The sequence below is a fragment of the Topomyia yanbarensis genome, chromosome 2 (genome assembly GCF_030247195.1).
Source record: "Topomyia yanbarensis strain Yona2022 chromosome 2, ASM3024719v1, whole genome shotgun sequence".
Classification (NCBI taxonomy): domain Eukaryota; kingdom Metazoa; phylum Arthropoda; class Insecta; order Diptera; family Culicidae; genus Topomyia; species Topomyia yanbarensis.
In genome coordinates, this window is record NC_080671.1 from 6,124,764 (window position 1) to 6,148,846 (window position 24,083).

At 39.3% G+C, this 24,083-nt stretch overlaps 2 protein-coding genes across 9 annotated transcripts in view; one reads left to right on the forward strand and one right to left on the reverse strand.

Annotated features, from left to right (window-relative positions):
• LOC131684289 (proton-coupled amino acid transporter-like protein CG1139) overlaps positions 1-9,006 on the forward strand; it is a 63,492-nt gene extending 54,486 nt beyond the window's left edge. For all 5 annotated transcript variants that reach the window (XM_058967012.1, XM_058967013.1, XM_058967014.1 and 2 more), the window contains 3 exons: positions 6,878-7,628; positions 7,686-7,995; positions 8,056-9,006. In XM_058967012.1, the coding sequence (XP_058822995.1) occupies positions 6,878-7,628; positions 7,686-7,995; positions 8,056-8,473 (1,479 nt within the window). In that variant the 3' untranslated portion in view covers positions 8,474-9,006. The remainder of the gene's footprint in view (positions 1-6,877; positions 7,629-7,685; positions 7,996-8,055) is intronic.
• Positions 9,007-17,858: 8,852 nt separating this feature from the next.
• On the reverse strand, positions 17,859-19,759 carry LOC131684290 (protein fuzzy homolog). Of its 4 annotated transcripts, none has more exons than XM_058967019.1 (4): positions 19,533-19,759; positions 19,297-19,339; positions 18,187-19,235; positions 17,859-18,011 (listed from the first exon to the last, which is right to left on the reverse strand). In XM_058967019.1, exons 3-4 carry the CDS (start codon positions 19,194-19,196, stop codon positions 17,954-17,956), a joined length of 1,068 nt encoding a protein of 355 aa, XP_058823002.1. In that variant the 5' UTR covers positions 19,197-19,235; positions 19,297-19,339; positions 19,533-19,759; the 3' UTR covers positions 17,859-17,953. The 4 variants fall into 4 exon arrangements, with proteins under 4 accessions (XP_058823002.1, XP_058822999.1, XP_058823001.1 ...); XM_058967016.1 differs by lacking the exon at positions 19,297-19,339 and having other exon boundaries at positions 19,533-19,636; positions 19,704-19,743; XM_058967018.1 differs by having other exon boundaries at positions 19,297-19,636; positions 19,704-19,722.
• Positions 19,760-24,083: the final 4,324 nt, after the last annotated feature.

The following is a 24,083-nucleotide window of genomic DNA, read 5'->3' on the forward strand; positions in this document are numbered from 1 at the left end:
TAAATCTCAGATTTGAGCAAGAGTAATAAATTACAAGCGAGTTTGTATTTTCCTTTACATTGGGTTGTGTCAAATTTAGTTTCAAGAGTTTGTTTATTTTAAATACATTTTTTGTGAAACTAGTTGGGAATTATTTCAAATTATTTTAAGCCAAAATTCGCAACATGTTTTTAGTATACAATATTCCAACGTGTTAAAATGGATGGAACTTTTTGTACATTGATTAAGCACTGAAATAAAACCATTTTTGCAGTTTTAAAGGTTTTCAGAATCTTTTATTCTAGTTGGACACAAATTATACGAATTTTGGTTACTCGAATTTTACAGTACATTGAAATACTTTGTAAAATACCAATTAACATCTATTTAACAATGAGTATCTTTCCAGAATTAGTTTAAACAAACATTTGAATGAAAAACATTGACATCAATAACTTAATATGGGTGAACATGCAGATTATCAAAGTCACCCCGGAATACGAAAACTGACTTGAACTTGAAATCATTTTTGGAAAAATAGCTGTAAGCGGACCATTTTAGGTAAAACCATCCAATCTTATTCTCCATACATCAGTACATGGTTTAAAAATATTAAATTTGAAAGAAAAATGTGTTGCGTCTAAAAATATGTAATGATTATTTCGAAAAGTGATCAATGTCACCCCGGTTTACGGTACTAACGTTTAGTTGCAAATTATCTTGCGTCTGGTTACACACGGATTTTTCTTCCTTTTTGTCATGTCCTGCTTTAAATTTCTGCACAATTTTACGTACAACTCCTTCATTTCATTATTTTTTCTGCTGAGAATGGGAGTAAACATTGAAATTTATCTGAATTTATTGTTCATTTAAACCCAACATTTTTCTGTATGTCCTTGTTAATCGACTTCTTAATCCATAGGCACATTTTTAGGCACACCTAAAAACTGATAGAATTTTAATAGCTTTTTCGGGTGATTTTACATCGATTTATAGCTTTGTACGAAGTTGTAGACAATGTGATTTTCATCAGATTCTCATTTTTAGTATTTTTTGAATATCTATAGTACAAATTAGTAGCAAAAATACGAATTAATTTGATTAAAAAACTAGTTTCCAATCTTTAAAATAAAAAGTTGTTCTAGACCACCCGACAGAATATTTTAGTTTTACTTTCAAATGAAAGGGAAAAGTCCATTATTTCATATCCCGAAGTTTTACAGATGCCGATTTTTTTTAATAAAGTTGTTCGACAAAGACACCGTGAAATTTCTTCGATTTGTTTGGATTCGTACAAAGAATAATTAAAAATTCATTTCGCAAAAGACAATTTGCCGTTCAGCTTAGCTTCGCTTAGCTCAGGTAGACTGCCCCTAGTTGCACTTCGTGATTGACCGAATGAGTGAAAATGCACATTGTACAATGAACCAAAAAATGATGAGAGGAGCTAATCATTCTCAATTTGCATGTTTCACTATCTCAAATTTTCATAAAATGGTTAATACCGATGCCGGCTACGATCCATGCTGTTCTACCGGGGAAAGGAAGAAAATGTTAGTTCGTCACTCTCTGTTGATAGAGACCGAGATTATCTCTGTATCTCTACGGGTATCACGGGAAAGGAATGGTGTTAGTAGGAAAGGGAAAAAATCAGAAGCGCTGCGTATCGGTAGTAGTGATTCGAATTCCGCCACGGTGGCACAAGACACATCTGTACGCGAATGCAACGCTCATCATAAGGCCACGAAAAAGGGCCTGTTCAGAGTTGCTTCGATCGTCATCCATGGTTCGGTTAAATCCATCAAAACTTTGTCATTTCTCGACGATGGGTCCTCACTAACTCTAGTGGACGCATAGCTAGTGCAAGAGCTGAAGCTACAAGGAACGCCGGAACCGTTATGCCTTAAATGGACAGGTAACAAGCGGCGGATGGAAAGTGACTCAATGAGGTTGGATCTCGAAGTTTCTGGAACGGGAGAGGTACAGAAAAAGTACATACTGTTGCTAGCTTGAATTTGTTTCATCAAACGGTAGACACGGAGTTGATGTGCAAAGAATACCCCCATCTACGAGGAATCCGAATCGAATCATACAGAAATGTACAGCCTCGAATCATGATTGGAATCGATAATGCCAACCTGACATTCCCACTGAAGGGAAGGGAAGCCAAGATGTACGAGCCGATCGCAACGAAAACGCGACCCGGATAGCGTTCAGACATGTGCATGCAGCGAACGATCCGACGGTATGTTGCACCAAGCCGTACGTGAAGTCAGCGTCAAAGACAGCGAGTGGGCGATATGAAGTTAGCCTGTTATGGAAGTTCGACGAATTCCGATTACCCAACAGCAAACCTGTAGCTCTACGGTGCTTCCACTGTCTAGAGATTAGGATGAAGAAATAGCCGGAGTTGGCCCAAGTATTACGGGGGAATATCGAAGATTATCGTAAGAAGGGGTACATCAGAAAGCTGTCGGACGAAGAGCTGCAAGTTCCAGAAGAACGAGTGTGGTATCTCCCGCTGTTTCCAGTATTCAACCCAAACAAACCGGGAAAAGTGAGAATTGTGTGGGACGCGGCTGCAAAAACCAATGGTGTATCGCTAAACTCGATGCTACTGACAGGGCCGGATCTACTGACGCCTCTAGACTAGAGTTCCGCGTGGGACTTAGTGGTAATGTGAAGGAGATGTACTTGCAAATGGTAATGTCCAAGAAGGATCAGCACAAGCAAGTTCGAAGGGCAGTATCCAGTAGCCGCGCAAGCCATTATCAAACAGCACTACGTGGACGCTATGCTGGTGAGCGTAGTATCTGAACAGGAGGTGATGCAGCTAGCAATGGATGTGAAATTCGTGCACGCCCAGGATGGATTCGACATGCGAAACTGGATTTCCAACTCCCCTGCAGTTATGAAAGCCCTGAAGGAGAATAACAAGGACAAAATCAGTCTAAACATCGGAGCAGAGCTGACGACCGAGAAGGTTAGGAATGTGATGGTGTACGGCTTCAGATTCATTCATTTACAAACGTTCAGCGAAGCACGACCGGGATTTGCTTGATGGGAATCGCAAACCTACGAAGCGAGCGGTGCTCAGAACACTCATGGCTGTTTTCGATCCACTGGAATTGATATCCAACGTGATGATCTACCTAAAAGTTCTGTTCCAGGAAATATAGCAATTCGGAATCGGCTGGGATGAGGTGATACCAGAATTCTTAACGAAAAGTGGAAGAAATGGCTGGAGATTCTACCCAAGGTGCAGACTATCAGCATACCTCACTGTAACCGGTCTGCAACGCGGTTGGGCCCGCAAACCAACATCCAGCTACACACGTTCGTCGACGCTAGCCTATCGGGTTTCGCAACGTTCGTCAACCTATGTTTCGAACAGGGCAGTACTGTGCAGTGTGCGACAGTAGGTGCGAAGACACGAGTAGCTCCCATAAAGTTTGTTTCCGTCCTAAAGCTGGAACTACAGGCCGCAGCCATTGTAGTCACAGCTGACAAAATTACAAAGTTACTGTCGTTCAACCATCACCAGCGGTTCTTTTGAAGTGACTCGAGGGACGTCTTATGCTGGATCCGGTCAGACCATCGCAGATATTCGCACAATTTGTTGCTTTCCGTGTCAGTGGAGTCTTGGAAACAATGGGAATTACTGACTGGAGATACAAGTGCTCGAAAGAGAACGTTGCTGACGATGCTACAAAATAGCAGGGGTTTCCCGATCTCACCGAGAACAGCAAATAGTTCAAAGGCCCAAAATGCTTGTGGGAGCGCAGCGATAACTGGCCATCAAATCCATACGAAGATGAGCATACCGAGAAAGAACTACGTGCAAACCTATTTCATCATCGAGTTGAACCTACTCTCAATGTGAGCGGATGCTTCGCGCCACAGCCACAACATTAAGAGCAGCAACGAAAGAAGCAGAAGGCAGCAAAAGATCTCTCACGTGCGAAGAATTGAAGCAGGCCGCCAACTATCTGTACCGACTGACTCAAACAGAAGGCTTTCCGAATGAATGGGCATTCTATGGGCTAAAGTGGGCAACAAGGTGCTATTCAAATCAAGCTCGATCTACACACTCAATCCGTTCCTGGACGAGCAACACATACTACGAATACACGGCAGAATCAGAGCATGTGAGTACGCTTCCATGGATGCTAAGAATCCGACTATCCTTCTGAAGGACCATCACGTCACAGGGCTGATCGTATAAGACTATCACGAGCGTTACCACCTGGGAGGGAGAAACAGACTCAATAAATGTGAATGTCATAGCCAGCCAGAACGAAACTGTCACTCCGAGCCACAAAAAAGTGTTCATCGAGGAAATGAGAGTATTGTTATCATATGCTTGCTTGAAAATGTTTCCGAACGATGAATTTCCTTGATTTTTTGTCTAGATTGGGTGTAGCAGTAAGTTTTTTTGTGATTTTAATGCCATTTTGAAATTAGCCAGATAGATTTTTCGGTAATCCGTGCTGCCACAATCAAATAAATTGTATTTCTATGTATTCAATGATGAATAAGAATTTAGATGCGTTCAAAAGTTTCGAGCATCGTTTTAAGACAATATTGCGATCTTGCTATAATGTAAAATAAACGCTAATTTTATATGAAAATTTCAAATATTTACATTTTAAGCTCAATGAACTACGCCTAAAATATATTTTATGCTTGTTATAAAACCAGTTATGGAAATGTGACGACGCTGTAAATGTTCTCTACTCCAAGAAATGGGAATATGGAATCAAAAAATATGCTGTGACGTGCACGTTTTTTGGTAATTCAAAAATACTTTTTGGTTTAAAATAATTTATATCATCTTTCTATTTAAAACATGTCATAAAAGCTATTTTCATATCTATAGTAAAGACAAGTAATAATGGTGTAAATCGTGCGAAGAAAGTTTTAAAAATTTGTGACTGATTTAACAATTTTAGAATGAGTGACACCTTGCTAGTCAGATTTGATGGTTCTCCAGTTTAAAGTTTCTTTTGAGAGTATACTGCGAAAATGAAAATCATCAACGGCTTAGATGCATGCTAATAAATATAAACAAAGTTTCGAAAAAAAATTGGCAAGTTACTTCGACGTGAAGTTTGACATCGACATAATATTTTTAATGCTCGAGTGCTCATGCAGCTTAATCTGATGATCAGAATCATGAAAAAATTCCATTTCTATCTATTAGTTAAAATCTTACACTTCGAAAGTTATTTGCAAAATAACCTTGGCTAAATTTGACAGTTCGACGGTTAAAATTGTTTGATGATGTAAAGAGAAAGGTGGAAACAGTTTTCTGTACTTTATTTAGGATGGCAATATTTTTCAGTAGTAAATAAAGGGGAAATATAAAAACGAAAACATGTTATATCATACGTTTTTTCGTTTATTTCATTATATGGATATTTACGTTCCAAGGCTGCAGCCGTACCTATATATATCTACCTATCAAATACCTATGCATTGGTCAACATTTCACAAATCAGATAAACATGCCTCTACCGGCGAGTTTCCTTATTCAAGGATTCTGTTAGTTAAATTTTTATAAAATTAAATTCTATTTTTCAGATTGAATTTAATGTTGTATCGGTTTTTAATATTCAGTTTAAGCAATTTTTTAGGAAACCGTGAATGAAGGAGAAGAACGGCACAAAAATCTTATTTTAAAAGTATAAGATTAGACACATCGTTCCGAAATTTGACCCATTTCATTCGAGTACTGGAAGCAAACTGTCGTCTGACTTTATCTTCAAATCAATGTAAAGCACCCGGGAAAAAAACTTTCACTGATTTTATACTGTCCTTTCCATCACACGATTGAAGTCATGTGCCGGTAACACGCTTGCATCAATGACACGCAAAAAGAAATTTGCTCATTTATGCGTCGCCCACCTTGATTGATTTTGGCTGTCGAAAGTTTTCTTGCTTCTTGACAAGTGCTAATATTTACACTTCGTGCGTAGTGTCTGTTTCTCCCTCCCAGGTTACCACCATCAGAATCACACCACCGTCGTGAATGAGTTAAGGCAGACCTTCCAGATGCTACTCAAATCAAGCTCCGAACTTCTGCTGCAGACAAAAAATACACGTTTTCATATCTTCTTTCAAATTCTTACAATGATTGTTTCGGTAAATTTCTTCCTAGCTAATGCAAACTTCACTGTACGATAGGTTTTGATGGAATCCGGGTGCTTGTAAAAGTAAACAAGGCACGTACATTGCTCGGTTGCTGTGATCGATGACAAAAATATCATAGTACCGAGTATTTTACTATGCGGTAACAAATATGAAAGGCACGTGTCATGTTTATGCTTACGAATACCCGATCAAACGATATCGTCCAGCAAACTGGCTGTCGGATGATGTACAAATTTTTGTATGTTACTTTATCAGTCAAAGAAATATCGCAGAAAGTTGTCAAATGACGACTATATATGGCTTTTTTATTTTTTATTTTTGGGTATTTTGAGTATTTTGCTAATCAATAAGTATATTTTCTTAAAAAAAATGGAATATCTCGAAAACGGTTCGCTTTAGGGCATATATCAAACATTTTGTCAGTAGCCTCGCTGGATAGAGCACTAATAACCAGTTTCCATATAAAGTACTGTGCCGTTCAAGTCACTCTTCGAAAAAAAATCTGTTTATATCTATTTAGAAATCACCTGGCACTTGTCACAATCCGCTAATGGTAGTCACTAAACAACTAGATTTGGTATAGTCTTCTAACACCTGCCTGAACCTGCTAACGCCAGAATTTATTGACTAAACACATCGGTGAAACATGCACAACCCTTCCAATGGTTTTCAACCTAACCGTACCTTATACCCCTACTTTGCATTATCGCAATCGTATGACCTAATCAATATTCCTCCCGCACAGAGTTCGCGAAGGATGAAACCCACCGATCGAGAGCCACTGCTGGGCGGTTCGGACAATTCGTTGGATTCTTCGCAAAATGAGCATCAACATTTGTTGGCCCGGCCGGACATGCGATCTTCGCCGGAGAACATGATCATCGATGTGATCAACGACAGTGATAACATGACGCTAAACAAGGACGATCAGACGTACGGATCGTCCAATGAAACATACGATCCGTCGATGCACCGAACGTTGGAACATCCGACGACCAATCTGGACACGATGATTCACCTGCTGAAGGGTAACGTTGGCACCGGCATCCTGGCGATGCCGGATGCGTTCAAAAATGCCGGTCTCTATGTCGGTCTGTTCGGAACGCTGATGATGGGTGTGATTTGTACCCACTGTATGCATATACTGGTGAAATGCTCCCACGAGCTGTGCCGACGGTTACAGGTACCATCGCTAAGCTTTGCCGAGGTTTGCCACCGTTCGTTCGAGTGCGGACCAATTGGGTTACGGAGGTATTCATCGATGGCGCGAAATATCATCAATATGTTCCTGGTGATAACCCAGCTCGGATTTTGCTGCGTGTATTTCGTGTTCGTGGCAGCGAACATTCGCGAAGTTGTGGCGCATTATTACTTCGATCTGGACACAAGGATCTATCTGTTGCTAATGCTGATACCGATGGTACTGTTGAACTTGGTTAAGAATCTTAAGTATTTGACGCCAATTTCGCTGATAGCAACCTTCCTGACTGTTGCAGGTAATTTCGGTAAATGTGACCATAGTCTGTATTTGATAATAACAATTTTTATTCTAGGCCTTACATGCACCTTCTACTACATCCTCCAAGATCTACCAAACACTCACACCGTAAAACCGTTTTCATCTTGGGCTCAACTTCCCCTCTACTTCGGTACAGCCGTGTATGCTTTCGAGGGCATCGGAATCGTGCTTCCGCTAGAAAATAATATGAAAACACCGGACGACTTTGGCGGTATGACGGGTGTTCTCAACACAGGAATGGTGATCGTGGCCTGCCTTTACACAGCCGTTGGCTTTTTCGGTTATCTAAAATACGGTGAAGATGTACAGGGCAGCATCACACTTAACTTACCCGGGGATCAATTGTAAGTATAACTATGGAAACCAATCTGAATCGATGTTTTAATAACAAATCTCATTTTTAGTGTTGCCCAACTGGTGCGTATAATGATGGCCCTAGCCATCTTTTTCTCCTACGGTTTGCAATTCTACGTACCAATGACTATTCTGCAACCCGTGATCAAGCGCCGTCTGCACTCGGAACAATCGCAACAGATCGGTGAGTATCTGGCACGTGTCGGTTTGGTTGTGTTCACGTTTCTCCTCGCGGCCATGATCCCCAATCTGGGTGCAGTGATCTCTCTGGTCGGAGCGGTAAGTAGCTCAACTCTGGCACTGATCTTTCCGCCACTGATCGAAATCGTCACATTCTGGCCTGATGGTTTGGGCAAACGGTACTGGATCCTGTGGAAGGATATCGCCATCATGGCATTCGGTATCTGTGGGTTCGTGTTCGGGACGTACACGAGCGTAGCGCAGATCTTGAACCCGAATCTGCACTAAACTAGGACTCTGCACAGGGTTGCAGGGGAGCTTTCTTCGATTTGTGATAATCGAAAATTGTACAGTATGCTGCTACATATATTATATATTTATACATTTAGAGCAAACACAAAAGGAGAAGTAGAAAGGTAGATGCAGTTCAGACCGAAGTGGAACAAATGTGCGACATTTCAAACTCTGAGTGTGATTATAAATTTTAGTTTGATTTTAATGTATTCATTATGAGGTATGCAGAAGACAGCGATGCGTTAGAAATGAACTGCATTAGTGATGAGTGTTCTCAATGAAAGTGAGCGTAGAAAGTTTACAAATATACATTTGTATGTACATAGTCAAGTGATGCAATGATTTCGTAACTCAGTGAATTACTTTATCAAGGAATTAGTATTAAATATAAGCATTATTTGGCCGCAAAAGCCAACATATTCAAAAGAAGCTATGTAGTTATTGATGTGTTATAAACTCGAGTAGGTTGAATGAGTGTTCATAAAATATTAGAATCAGCAGCACTTTTTGTGTTGTATCAGCTACAGACATATCGATTGGGGACACGTTTCCTACAGGAACATTATCCGCGAGGATGATTTGTCTCTCTGAAGAATTATGTTATTCAGTGGGTCAAAACTCTTACCTGTTTTCATGCGTGCATTGTCGGAATTTCTAATAGATTTATCTGTCTATCACATGCATTTCAGGGGGTTAAGAAGAAGAAAATTACAAAACAGTACATATTGCTTCAGGTGGCACAGTGCTTTTGCACTTCTTCTTTTCTATTAATTGTTCGTGTTTTTCTTCGCAGCCTATGTTTCTTGGTCACTATCCAACGTTCCACTTACCTGCTCAAGTCTGCTGCAAATATCAGCAGCTTTCGAGGCGATCGAGAGTCCTTCTGTCTCATATGCCCTATCTTCAAGAAGGGTCACAAACTGTGTAATAACTATCGAGGCATAAGGATCCTCAATGCTGCATAAAAGGTATTCTTTCCTGTTCTGTTTAGCAGACTGCGCCGGTTGACAGGATCCTTTGTTGGCGGATACTAAGCGGATTTCGAGAAGGACGATCCGTCGTTCAAATGTTAACCCTGTGACAAATTATGGATAATTTGCGGACTCACCATCTGTTTGTGAATTTTGAGGTGGTGTGCGATTCAGTGAAAGAAAACGTACTGTGACAGATAATGCCTGAGCATGGTTTTCGGACAAAACTTATTAAGCAGATTCGTGTGACACTGGATGGGTCAAAATCAAGCGTCAAAATAGGGTTTGAAGCAGTAATCTATTAACATAGCGCTAGAGGGTGCTATACGAAGATTTTGTGTACAAAGGAATGGGATCTTCATCATCAGATCTCACACGCACTTTGGCTTTGCATACGACATCGGCATCACTGGCTTTGATCGCAGAACAGTGGAAGAGTAGTTTTGCCTTTTAAAAAGGAGGCAGCGAAAATCGAACTAACTATAATCACTGACAAGACATAGTACAAGGTAGCTGATAAAGAACGAGGCAGTCCGAATGGTGTTGGTTCCGAGGTGGAAGTCGATCGATAAACTAGTGGCATGTGATAACGATGTTAGCTGCGAGTGTTGCGACTTCGATTGGGATTTTACATTGTTTACATAGATGCGAAGGGCGTATATTCTGACACTCCCTGTTGCTTTATATGGCCATGAGGCACGGAAATTGAAGGAAACAGGTCATCGAGTGCTTGGTGTGTTTGAGAAATTAATTCCGCGTTTAATACTTGGCGGCACAGTAGAAAATGGAGAATGATGCAGACGCATGGCCCACGATCTGTACCAAGTATATCAATATGTTGATAAAACACAGCAAATTGTAGTGGTCTGGACATGTAGTGTGAATGCTGGAAGAGAGACGAGCTAGAGTTATGCTCAGCAGAGAACCTGCGGTGGCGGGCGATCATGGAAACTAGAAACTAGCGGCGTAAGATCGAGTAACCTGAAAATAACAAATACATGATTATGCGGCCACGATAATGCCGATTGAGGTGTCAACCGATCCTAACTAGCTCTGTTTCTGTACCTATCGCCTACGACAAGATGCCACCTGTGCTGATGTGCCGGAACCTGTTCGTTTCTATACATACCGAGCAGACGGAAAGAAGCTTTATGTTGTTCTGACGTATTCGAACGTGTTCCTTCCTGGGCACAACATCGCTTGCCATTTTGTACGGAAAAATGACGCATTCGCAAAACAATGCCGGTTGATCATTCATTTTTAGTGAATGATGGCGGGAATAAAAAGGATGATCACGATGAGGATAGCCATTGATGGAGGGTGTCGTTTGCTCAATCTACAAAAAGGATGACAAGTTGGATGGCTGCAACTACCGCGCGATCACACTACTTAGCGTCGCCTACAAGGTTCTCTTCCAAATTTTTTGCCGCCGATTGTCACCATTTGCAAGGGAGGTCGTGGGGCACTACCAAGTGGGATTCATGGGTTCCCGCGCCACCACGGACCAAATATTCGCGATTCGGCAGGTTCTGAAGAAGTGCCGCGAATACAACGTGCTAACACATCATCCGTTCATCGATTTGAAATCGGCATATGACACAATCGATCGAGATCAGCTATGGAAGATAACGCACGAGTACGGTTTTCCGGATAAGCTAACACGATTAGTCAAAGCGACGATGGATCGGATGATGTGCGTTGTTCGAGTATCAGGGACACTCGAGTCCCTTTGAATCTCGAAGAGGGTTACGGCAAGGTGATGGTCTATCGTGCCTGCTGTCCAACGTTGCGTTAGAAGGTGTAATAAGGAAAGCGGGGATAGACACGAGTGGCACGATCTTCAGGAAGTTCGTCCAGCTTCTTGGTTTCGCCGACGAAATTGACATAATGGCACGGAACTTTGAGACGATGTCGGAAACGTACATCAGACTGAAGGCTGAAGCCAGCAGGATTGGACTTGCCATCAACGTTTCGAAGACAAAATACATGATACGGTTCTAGAGACGACAATGTGAACCTCCTATCCCGAGTTCGGATTGATGGGGACGAAATCGAGATGGTCGACGAATTCGTGTATTTGGGCTCACTGGTAACCGCCGACAATGATACCAGCAGAGAAATTCAGAGACGGATCTTGGTGGGAAATCGTGCCTACTTTTGACTCCGGAGGACGCTCCGTTCGCTGCCGCACGAAGTTGATTATCTACAAGACGCTGATTAGACCGGTGGTCCTCTACGACCACGAGACCTGGACTATGCTCGTGGAGGACCAACGCGCCCTTGGAGTTTTCGAACGAAAGGTGTTGCATACTATCTACGGTGGCGTGCAGATGGAAGACGGAACGTGGCGCAGGCGAATGAACCATGAGTTGCATCAGCTACTGGAAGAACCATCCATCGCACATACCGCAAAAATGGGACGTTTGCGGTGAAGATGGTTCTTGAGGGCAATCCTACAGGAACAAGAAGACGGGGCGTACAGCGAGCACGGTGGATCGACCGGATAGAGGACGACCTGCGGACCCTTCGAAGACTGCGAGGCTGGCGACAAGAGACGCATGAGCTCTACAACCAGTTTCGTGATCAGCAAGCGGTCCAACGCATCGAGTAGTTTTGCCACTCACGAGAAATCGAGTGGCACTTTGTCCCGCCGGACGCCCCGCGAGTTTGGATGACTTTGGAAAGCGGCGGTCAAGCCCGCCAAAACATCTCAAACATATTGTAGAGAACGTCAAAATCAATTCAGCATCGACATGATGGTTCTGCTCTCACCATTCCACTGGAAGTTGGGGAAAACCACAGATGTTAATCCAGGCGAAGATGGGCTAGTGAGATCGGTCCATGTGTTCGTCGATGACTCATCCTATCGCCGCCCTATCAACAAAATCTCCCTTCTTCCCACTGAACGCAATCAACCGAAATCTGTATCATCTGTTAAGTGAGCCCACCGAAAGGTAAACCCACCTTTGAATGTACTGGTACCAACTACCACCACCAACGCTATAAAAGAAGCACCCTTAGTAAGGTCAAGTTCAGTTTATTTTCAACCTTTAACTTGTAAACATTAACAATTATTTTCCAAAGTCTATCCAGGACGAAGCAACCACTGGGTGATTAGAGACCCAGCCAATTTTGAGGTGATTCAACTTTCTACCAACCGTCCTCAATTTGAAACAGATTTGTTGCTAAAATAGAAGAAAAGAAGAAGAGTTTACGTAAATCCAGAGCTTTCACCATTCATTCAAATTCAATCCGAACGAACCAAAATACAGTTCAGTAAAACGCTTGCCTTCACCCCAACCGAATGAATTGCCGCTATGGATACCGAAGCAACAACACGAGGAAACAGAAACAGGAACGAATATATCCACACATGCTTGCATAAGCACGTATCATTACAATGAACAGTTGTGAGTACCATTGAAAGAGAGTATATCAGTATTCTCTTCTCTCTTGAATAGTGCTCCCTCTTTGCTTGGTTGGTTATTTGGTGGAATTGGTTCACGAACATACAAGCTGTTAAATCATTCAATTTCATTGTGTAATGCTGAATCTGAATATAAAATTCATCTGGACATATTAGCGGTTTTCAGCGTTCTTCGCTACGTCAGTTAAGGTTGGACAGAGAATGGGCAAAAATCGAAAACGAAAAGAGGAGTTTTTTTCCCACGCCGTGTGTTAGATCTTCATAAAACTCAATCAGCAGTACTTTAGCAACATTTTACATAAACTGATTGATTTTTATGAAGATGTAACACACGTTGTGGGGAAAAACTACTTTTTTCGCTTTCGATTTTTGCCTATTCTCTGTTCAACCTTAAGAACATATGGCTTGTGGAACTGACATTAGGCAACAGGTACCGCTAATTTGATTCTGTTGAGGTTTGAGGGGAAAAAATTTGAACTTGCGTTCACGATGCTTTATAAATTTAGGGAAATCGTGGATATTCAAACATCGATATGCATTTTATCAGTTCTTTTGGATGTTGGTTCCTCAGATGATTCAGCCCAACACATATCGTCGCTGTTATGCTATCTTATGACAAACGCCATTTTGGGGTAAACTGAGTTAGATATGCCACATTACTTGTCTGAGCATCTCGTTTTCAAAATTTTGAAATTGTGCTTGGTTACTTCGATATAGCGAGAAACACGATAAGAAATAGTCAGTTTTTTGCTTCAAATCACTGTATCTAGGGATTTGCTCAAGTTATATTGAAGTTTTAGAAGTTTTTATGTGTAAAAATGTCTGAGGAACACAATGGCATAAAGATTTTCAAAAGAAAAATACACGAGTTGTGAGAAAAACGCAGTTTACCCAAAGATATGAATAAAAGTTAAAAATTGATGACTTTTTTATGGAAAATTTCCATGCACGATTATGACACGTCATACAAATTTTGTCATCAATACACGCCTATGACACGTGTGAGTGCGTCTTTTGTTTACATTCATAGTAAAAACTCGCAACGTAGTAAACCGATCTTCGAAATATTTGAGAGATTAATACAGAATAGATAGAAGCATCAATTGTCTTCTTTGGATTGTTTATACTATTTATAAGTTTGAAAATATTCAATCTCAAACTTCAAAAATCGTTTTTCTCGAAATGTGCTAAATGGCGCTTGTCATAAGACAGCACAACAGTCAACCAAGGAAAATCAGTAGTATTTTTTCTTGGTTTTGATATACTTTTCTATATAAAAATCCACTTAACAAATTTTCTATTGCGATTAAATCTATGTTCATCTGTTAAAACAAGTTAAGATATGTTTAAGGAACAACCTTTGATGATATGTAGCCATGTAGGACCTATTAAATCAGAGTGTAAGCTGTTACTATGGAAACATAGCAAAAACACGATTTTTGATTGGAGAAACCTCTAAATCATGTCCAAATTAAGTTATATTTGGTGAAAGTTTTTTCAATTCACACCTAGAACAAAAATCTGAGCTGGCCCATGTATATTTCAAAACTTTTTCAAAATTTGGAGAAGTCTAATGTACCCACCTCGAATAAAAATAATAAAAGACAACAAACACATTCTCGTTATGAGCGCTGTCCTCCGGGGCAGCTGTGCGGCATCATTTTTCGTACCTACATTCGCATTCAGCAAGCAAAGAGAATCTGGGTGCCTAGCCTATGTACAGCTTGCTATGGAGAACGAATGATGCACAGAGCACAACGTTTGGTATCTCTTCGAATGGGAGAGAATGAGCAACGGGTACTATTACGCTATGCTCGTATACCTACACTATAGAACAGCAATGGTTCACCAGCCTCGGTGGTGGTGCACCAAAGCCGTCAACTCCGTAGCTCAGTGGTGAATGGTTCAATGGGTGGTATGTTCGTGAAGCGAAGAACGAATGAAGAGTGTTCGTTCTTTTTCAGCTGATTCGTTTTCCAAGCTCTGGTAAATACTAATCCTGGAATCAAAAAAAAAAAAACAAACAAACAGGTAGCAGCAGGCCAAGAATTACACTCAATCAGTACGTGTAGGAGTTGAATTCTGCACGACTGAGGTTAAGTAAGACGTGACTTGTATTTTGCCCTAAAAGTTAACCATAATTGTTGGGAATTAACAGGATACAATAATTAACCGATGTAATGGCTTCGAGCGGCGGAGTTTCCGAAATGAAACGAAGGTCCTGAACGAAATGCGATTACCAAGAAGCATTTCCTTGAATGGTCCGATCAAATTGGATCCGCTTGGATTTGCAGACGCCTTTGATCTTGCCTAGTGGTCATCTTTCCAGATGGTTTTTTGAAGCTAAGCAAATTTGCAGTAAATCTTTCAAACGACCACTGAAAGAAGTGAAGAAAAAGACCATCACCACTCCTCGTGTAGAATGGGACAATATCGCCATGTGGGGCGAATTGAGCACAATTATCGATATTTTATTTGCACGAATGGTTCGCAAATCATCAATAGTTAAGGTGAAGATATGTAGAAGCCACGTTGCTAGGCACCGACTCGCTTGTTTACATTGAGAAAAACTGAAATCTGAAGTGAAAATTCAAACGCACAAATAAGAGTTTCCGAACATTTTCCTTTAGTCATCTGCACATTGGCAGAAAATTTGAAGTTTTGTTAGTAAACGATTAAAGTTTCGCGAGTGTTTTTGCAGTGGTGTGTGAATAAAGTGCATTTGAAAAAGTACAATGAAAACGAGAAGAAGAAAAATAAGTGTTTCGAAAAGAAACCCCAAGTGAAGAGGGGTGATATTTTCGCACAATATAGGAGCTACAGATGGCATTCCGACAAAAACTCGGATTGATTGTATAGGAAAATGTTCTAGCTTCCTTAAGTAGCAGTTTCGTGGCACACCAGCAAGGTTAGCGTGTTGAAAAACGTTTTTTATATTTGCTCATGTCAGATACATGGTTAGGCAGGGGAGAGGGGTGTGTGCGGCGTAGCAGCTATGTTGTGGCTCGCATGTATAATGTCCTTAATGTAATACAAATCTTCATCCCTGGAATATTTCACTTCTATCTATTTAAAACATGAAAATACTTTACCGAGAGTTTGTATTTTCTGCAAAAATAACTCTGCAGCAAAAACGACCGCACTCATCATGGGTGGCTGATACAGTGAAATATTTTTATACAATAGTTTAGTCATGTTCTTACAATAGCTAGAGGGAAGGAAATGTTAGTTGAATGAATGAGGAGAGACGGGTAACCCACGCAGTCTCCATATGTACTTGGGACGTTGGATTTTATTTGTAGGGAAGGAAATGAACTATGGTTTTCGGATGATGATTCTGGCATGTATTTCGTACAGTATCAAAATATGGGTAGTAATGATATATTAAAACGTTCTTACCAAATTCAAATGTTTCTCCACATACTCTTGAATGATCCGGTGACTTTCGTTTGTTTTCTCCGACCGGTAATGTTCATGTATTGATTGTTGTTAGGTAATTGAGGCTAAGACAGAACCTGCAGCTGCAACCAAGGCGAGGGCAACGGCTGACGAGCTTCGCTTTCTCAACCGTTGCATCAATATTTTTTTTGGCAAAAAAAACGACAGATGGAAAAATCACGTCCAGTTTTGATCAAAGCCAACTTCGATCTCAGCACACAAAAACACGCTATTACACCCAATGTACTACAAGAACCATCCACATCAGTTATTTGAGAACTGAAATAGTAATCAAAGCCGTTTAGTGGATCCTGAAATGCTATTAAAAACTATAGCATGCATTTTGTAAGCAGAATATAACTTTCATGCAGTTTGATCGCATGACCCCTCAACGTCATACATGCAATAATTATTTTCAAAGGATTTGAAAATTCTTCAGCACGTTGGATAACTGAATGTGAAGAATATTTTGTCTACCAACATATTTTTCAGTGGTACATTTTTGGATTATTTATTTGTGTTGCTACAGATATAATAGTCATCATCTTCAGGATGCTCACATTCTTCACTTTCCCTGCTTGTAAATGTACACTCTCTGTTGAGGGCAACACAAACCAAACATTTTTAGCCGTGCCTCCGCGGAAACCCCATTGCGAATCTTGACGCTAATTATTCTCCTCAGCGATTGTTAAGATAAGAAAGATTAGATATCATTTTATGACAATCCCCTCGGTTTTCTAATGCTAATAAGCAATAATTCCTTGATTTTCCCCTGTATTCATAATATAACTGTAAAAACTCCTGCGCTGTTTGCTGAACGCACAACGTTATCTTCAGATATTGAACATTCATTCCTACTACTTAAGAACGAAGCTGAACATAAGTGATTGTGATTTTGACGCCAATCGATAATTTGTCAATAAGTTTAATGAATAGCATCACCTACCGAAAATTTCGAGCATAACACAAAGTGATAAATTGCGACCGCAGGCTACGATATTTGAATTTTCTGGTTACTTATCGATACATTTAAGCATGACAATAATCTATATATCAACATTAAGCATTAAGTAAAAGCATGTAGCTAACGTATTATTGATTTATCAATCAAAAATATTGCCAAATAGAGGACATGTTAGTAAATGTAGTAATATGTTCGATACGTTGTCTGTTTTCCTATTTACATCTATCACTATTTTCTCCCTTCACCTGGAACTAGCTCATATACATATGTAAAAATTTAGTACAATTTGTTGGACGACGAAATCAAATTGATCGGGAAATGTAGTACAACGATCAAACAATATTTAGCATAATATCAAATTTGTTAAATTTTCCACGTTCCTTTTCTCTTCCTGTTAATGTTTGCCACTATCTGTTCTAATTTCGGGGCTATGACAATAAACACCTTTCGCTTAGGTTGTTATTAAACTATCGAAAGTATTTCTTCCGTTTGAACGTGTGATATAGTGTAGGAGTCCCGGATGGGAAATCAAACATACTTAGGTGTTACTGGATGGAACAACTCGGTTTATTTGCTATCATCATTCCAATTTACACAGACACACTTACCTAAAATAATAATCTCTTGAAAAGGAAGCTCAAAATGTGTAAACACTTGGCTGAAATAGTAATCAATTACCAGCAGACATCCTTATCCGATATTAGCGTGTTCAGTGTTTTTTGTGTTACTAACCTAAAAGAGAAGTTAAGAATATTCAATACAACTACTATACCCAGGCTAACAAGCAACCGAAGGATAATAATTATACAAGTGTAGCAAAACTTTAAAGGGAATTGAAATGAAAAAATGTATTTTAATAAAAAGAATATTCATTATTCACGCTAAAATATGCCGAAAGTCTTCTCACCTCATAATAGGCGTCGGAATTGCCGATGTATATAGCACACAGAGAATGTTCGGCCCTTCCAGCAAGGCATGACATTTGTGATAGTCCGAACACCAGTACTGTTCCAGGTTAACAATCTTTTCACCCTCGCGAAACAAATCATCCATCGCTTCCACCGATTGATGGTAGAAGGTTCGTAAAATATCCAACCGATGGTTGCCGGACAGTGTTCTCTTTCCGGCGCTGGTCAGGTGCACATTTCTCGATATTACAAACTTCGAGTGTTCCTTGTTGAGCAGCAAAAATCCCAGGATGCTAGAGTCCAGCTCTATTGTGGCAGGGTAGTTCTTGGGGTAATTTTGCTCGGCCGTGATCAGTAAATCGATCTCGTTCATCCAAAACTGTTGGCTCATGGTTTGCAACTTATCGTAGGGTGGTTCCGCACCGCAAAGAGCACAAATGCTAACTCCTTGCGTGATGGGAATGCTGATAAAGCGATACGCAATTCCAGGACTCTTTTTTGGCAGGAAAACCGGCACATCCTGTTGAATCGTGCTGGAAGCATTCAGTAGCACCGTAAGCAACTTTCGATCTACTATGTCCAGATCCCACCATCCTTCTGTTCCACAGGCGATCTTTTGTCGTACCAGTATCGAACAAAAGGGAGATCCAATCTGGAGACTGAATTCGTTCAGCTTGACGAGCATTGCCAAGCTCTCCGAACAAAGAACGGCTTCAATGAATCGATATAAATCGCTCTCAATGGCCTCTAAAAGTTGATCAATCAAGGCATAGCAATTTTTTAGTTCCCTCTTGAAGCGATCAATGTTTTTTATTTTATTAATAGCAGATATCCCGACGCAAAACACCATAGCATAATAGGAATAGTCCATCAAATTGCGAAGCGCCTTCTCCGGGATACCCTTTGCAATTCCAATCATCATCAGAGTGTTGTCGTACTCCTTCCAAATGATCATCCCTTCCTCCAGATGGGTAATTGAAAGGTCCACATTCTGCGATTTGCAAAACATGTGGACCCCGTTCAAAGATGCGATCGTAGAGAATGGTAGCTGAAATTTAAAAGTTTGTACTTACATAGTGTCATCAATTCTTCACATAGTAGTTACTAACCCATCGTCCGGATTAAAGCTTCCAATAAACTGTGCCAACACCACTTCATATTAGCCAGTAGTACCCAGCGTTAAATGTTATATTCATATCCCAGATTTATTTGCAATTTGTTTTATTGATAAGTTTAGGAAATCACATCAAGATACAAAATAATATTTGTGTCCAAGTTATTTGTTAATTCTACTTTATTTACAATATCATCTAACTACTGTGCAGTAATTTCCGGATAAACTTACATTTTCGCACTCTCCCTTCTTTTTGGAAAAAATCGGTACTCCACCATCGGATGTGAGACACAATAAGTGAATGGACATGATGTGCTATGTAGATCTTTCACAACCTATACTGATTTCAAATACATAAAACTTAATGATAAATGCAATATTCGAATTGTTATAATAATTAACTGCTTTAAAAATAAAATATCTGAATATTTTCAGCAGTCGTTTGTTTTTGTTTTCATCGTGACATTTGCTTGTTTGCTTTTTTGCCACCCACAAAGATCACGGTTTATCAATCTTGTCGCTGTCGTCTTCGTCTTGTTTTGTTGATCAATTATTAGGGTGATTCATTGTCTGGAGTCTTCCGCTTGTCTAAATACGATTATTTCAATTAACATTAAATTATTAGATTGATCCCTCTAAATATTTGGATCACCGCTACGTTTCCTAATAGAATTTTGCAATAGCATTTACCCTACAAACAATCATAAAACAATAAATATTATAGTTATTACTGTTTCAACATTGTTCGATGCCAAGTTCTCACAGTAGATTTACAATAAAATTTCATGTAACAATAAATTTCACTGTTCGGCAAAAAACTGATATAGTGCATTCACAATAAATTTTACTGTTTTCGCGAAAAAAATGCATGGAGAAAAATTGATTTTTGTAATGTTAAGATACATACACACAGAAAAAAAAATATTGGTAAAAGTAAGAGTGTTCCGCTCTTAGCAAAAAACAACCAACGCCAACTATTAGGCTAAAAGTAAAACTTTTAAATTAATCAAGAATAATAATCAAAGTAAAAGTTTTCCTTTTAATCAAATGAAGAATAGTACTCAAAACAAAAGTTTTATTTTTAAACTAAGAGTATGCGTTGGTTGTTTTTTGCTAAGAGTGAAAAACTTATTTTTACCAACATTTTTTTCTGTGTGTAACCACCACTGTAAAAGTCTATTATACATTGCAATTTACTGTAAAAACGTTAAAGTTAATTGTTTTTGTATTGTAGCATAACACTAAAACTTACTTGTTATGTTACCATGTTTTAATTGCCGTAAGGTTCTACTGTATCGATCTTGTTGGCTATTTTCGGCAAATTTGAGACTAAGAGAAACGAAAACAATGAAATTGAAAAACGGATAGGTATTCTAGAGCGAATCAGTTATAAACTTAGAACGGAAAACTAGGACTAGGCAGGCTCATATGGACATGATCGAAAGGAAATGGCGGCGTCGGCAGTAAAACATGATGGTGAGTCATGTTCTACCATAGACCATGCGGTGGTCTTGGGTGCAACGCCCAACTCCTACTTAGCAGAAGGCAAAGAATTCTTCACATTTCTTTTCGATCATGTCCATATGAGCCTTCCTGGTCCTAGTTTTCCGTTCTAAGTTTATATTTGCTCTAGAATACCTATCCGTCTTTCAAATTTATTGCTTTCGTTTCTCTTAGTCACAAATTTGCCGAAAATAATGTACAATGTACATTTCTATTCAAGGACCATTCAACTCATGGACCGGGGACCAACGGATTTTCTTCCCTTCCGAAGGAAGGCGTGACCTTAGATTTTTTTCACCTCAGCAAAATCTCAACGACCTCGACTGAGATTGAACCCAGACCAACTGGGGTGAGTGGCGGTCACGCTTATCTACCACCCAACCATCGGCGCCGTCTTGTGGTTTTTCTTGAAAATGAACTGTATATTTTGACATTTTTATTGATTTTCATAAAATTAAAATATAATCACCGCGGGGCCAGCACCAGCAGGCTCGAGTGCGTCGTATTGAATGCGATGTGCAAGTACTTAAAGTATTTCAAGTACATATTGGGTATAATTAAAATATTTTGCATATTTTTATATTTTGGGTGAAAGCTCAGTAAAAGTGACGTTTCATAGCTGAGACTCGGAAAATATTTCACTGAAAATCAGCAAACAAATCTCACATTACTGAGATATCAATTTCTAAAATTTACTGACTACACGGATGTTGGGAAATTGCCGAACCGAATTGAGTGTGTAGGTTCAAATCGTTTTTCGGATGCCTGGTATTCATACTATATACCTTCAAACTGGGTTTCGAACTGAAAACTGGGTCCCAGAAAATTGTTTTCATTAGGGCCCCGTACACGAGGCGTTAGTAATATCATTTCTAAGCAGTAATATCACTTTTAATGAACGTGTAAGGCGAGTAATGATGGAATTCCCATACAATTCCAGTAATGACACTATTTAGTAATGACACTTTTATTGCGCGTGTAAGGGTCCCTATTGAACACTAAGTTTTGAAGAAACTTGAAACGCGCCTTCCCATCCCAGTTTTTGGGTTAATTTGATTTCTTCACTGCAAATTTTTACACTCATTAGGACCCCGTACACGAGGCGTTAGTAATGTCATTACTGAGCAGTAATGTCACTTAATGAACGTGTAGGGCGAGTAATGATGGAATTCCCATACAGTTCCAGTAATGACACTACTTAGTAATGACGCTTTTATTGCACGTGTAAGGGCTCCTATTGAATGATGCAAGCTGTAATCGATCGACAGTTGTTTCCAGAGCTAGGGGCAGATCACTTGTGATCCATTTTGAAAAATCAGCGAAATTAAATGCATTTCTTTTCATCAAAATAGAAATTCAAAATGTATTTTGCGTTGTGTGCCATGTATTTTGCGTTGCGAGTAAGACGTCAAAACCCTACAAAAACTAGCCCTATATTCAACACAACTTCGAACAAAGTGGATCAGCGTAGGACGATTGTTAAACAAACTTTTGTGCGAGGGAGTGCAAAGTTGATGCAAAAATGGAAATTAAATGTATTTTTTTTAATTTGATGCAAATTTGTTATACATTCCTAGAGTGATCTGCCCCTAGTTCCAGAGTTATATCGATGATATGATCAAATACAAATATGTTAATACGAGAAGCTTTGACAAGATTAGAGTACTCGTTTTAAGCAACTCGCTACACTCAAATGGTACAGCGTCAAAGCGACAGCGCAGTTCGATAAATTTTCCTGAAAACTGACACCACTAAATCTGAAAACATAATTGTATCATACTTGACATGAAAACATAACTGTAGATATCATATGATCGATGCTGCATTGGCTAATGTTAGGCTGTTCGCAACGCTCTGATGTAAATTTATTTCAAAATGACAAGCCGTCGGATAATTTGAATCTGTCAAAATACACCTAGAACACAGTGTTCCCAATGCGATGATTTAGCCACATGTTATAAATGTTGTTTATTTGATTTTGTTATTATTTGTGTCTTATGTGACACATATTGTTTTTTTTTCTGCTGTCAGTCGTCACATATACCAATGAAAAAAATTAGAACAGTGTTCTATTCGTGTTTTAAATTGTTGGAAATTCAAAACAGAATAGTCGAGCTGTTTTAAATCTCTCGACAAACATATGATTACGGCCTAAAAGCCAACTGTTAAAATTCTTTTTGAATGGAAATTCCGGACAAACTGTTACTGGTCGAACACAGTTCACAGCAGTTAATGAAAGAGAAAACTTTTCTCTTTTATTAACTACCAACATCTGTGATTGGCGAGTAACGGTTTGTCCGGAATTTCTTTTCAAAGAGAATTTTGACAGTTGGCTTTTAAGCCGTAATCATATGTTTATCGAGAACTGATCCAAAAAAGTGCTCGAAAGCTGTTTTAGTCGGCGATGTAAAATAGAATATCCCATATATAATACATCAGCGTTGCGAACAGCCTTAAGGTTTTTGCAGTCCGGACCTATATAACAGAGGAAACTTTTACACACAAATTGATAATATTTTTCCGATTATTTGGTTCCAGGATATTCTGGATTCTGGGAATTAGATAAAAATGCCACCGGCGAGTCATTTGCAATATAGCGTCACCAGCACGAAAACAAACAGCCAAGAACGAAATGCGGACATTAGTATTTTTTATATATTTTGAAACACTATATGAAACGATCTATGCTAACCAGCACTCCAACAATTATATACAACCTTCAGAATAATTGTGAAAACTTATTTAATTTTTTTCCTCCGAATAATATTAAAATTTATTACTATCGGATTTTCAGAATAATAAACAGAATCTATGGTAACCATAATGGGATTTAACAAAGAATAAGTTTTTCAAGTAATTTCATCGCAATATGGCGGCTGGGCAGCATTTTCCCCTATGTACGTTTTGTTGGATGGGGTCCACGGCCGGTAATCTATCTCCCGTAATTTTTGATCTAGAAACAAAGTTTTTTTTATTCCTTCGAATAGCAAGCGGCGACATTTTTTTAATATTATGATTTTTCACTAAGTGGCGTACTTTTGAGTGAAAACATGCCAAAAATGTCATTAAAATCGACACAAAATTGTTCATTTAAAGAAGCTTAAGCAATAAAAAAAATAAAATCCTACGATATTCAACTGAATGAATAACATGGATGTTTGAATGAATATTTTTTCTATTCACCATGAGTCGCATCAGGATCATTTTCAGCCATCAAAAAAGAGCTTCGATTCGGCGTATTTGGAAATATCATTTTGTTCGCACCGACATGAGAGCGAA

Bases quoted from the DNA above. Each gene is read 5' to 3' on its own strand.
- LOC131684290 (XM_058967016.1), bottom strand. From the start codon at position 19,610: ATGTCCATTCACTTATTGTGTCTCACATCCGATGGTGGAGTACCGATT. The intron at 19,236-19,532 runs GTAAGTTTATCC...TTTAAATTTCAG, and splicing joins AGAAGGGAGAGTGCGAAAAT to CTACCATTCTCTACGATCGC. The intron at 18,012-18,186 runs GTGAGAAGACTT...CTTCTCTTTTAG, and splicing joins ATTCCGACGCCTATTATGAG to GTTAGTAACACAAAAAACAC.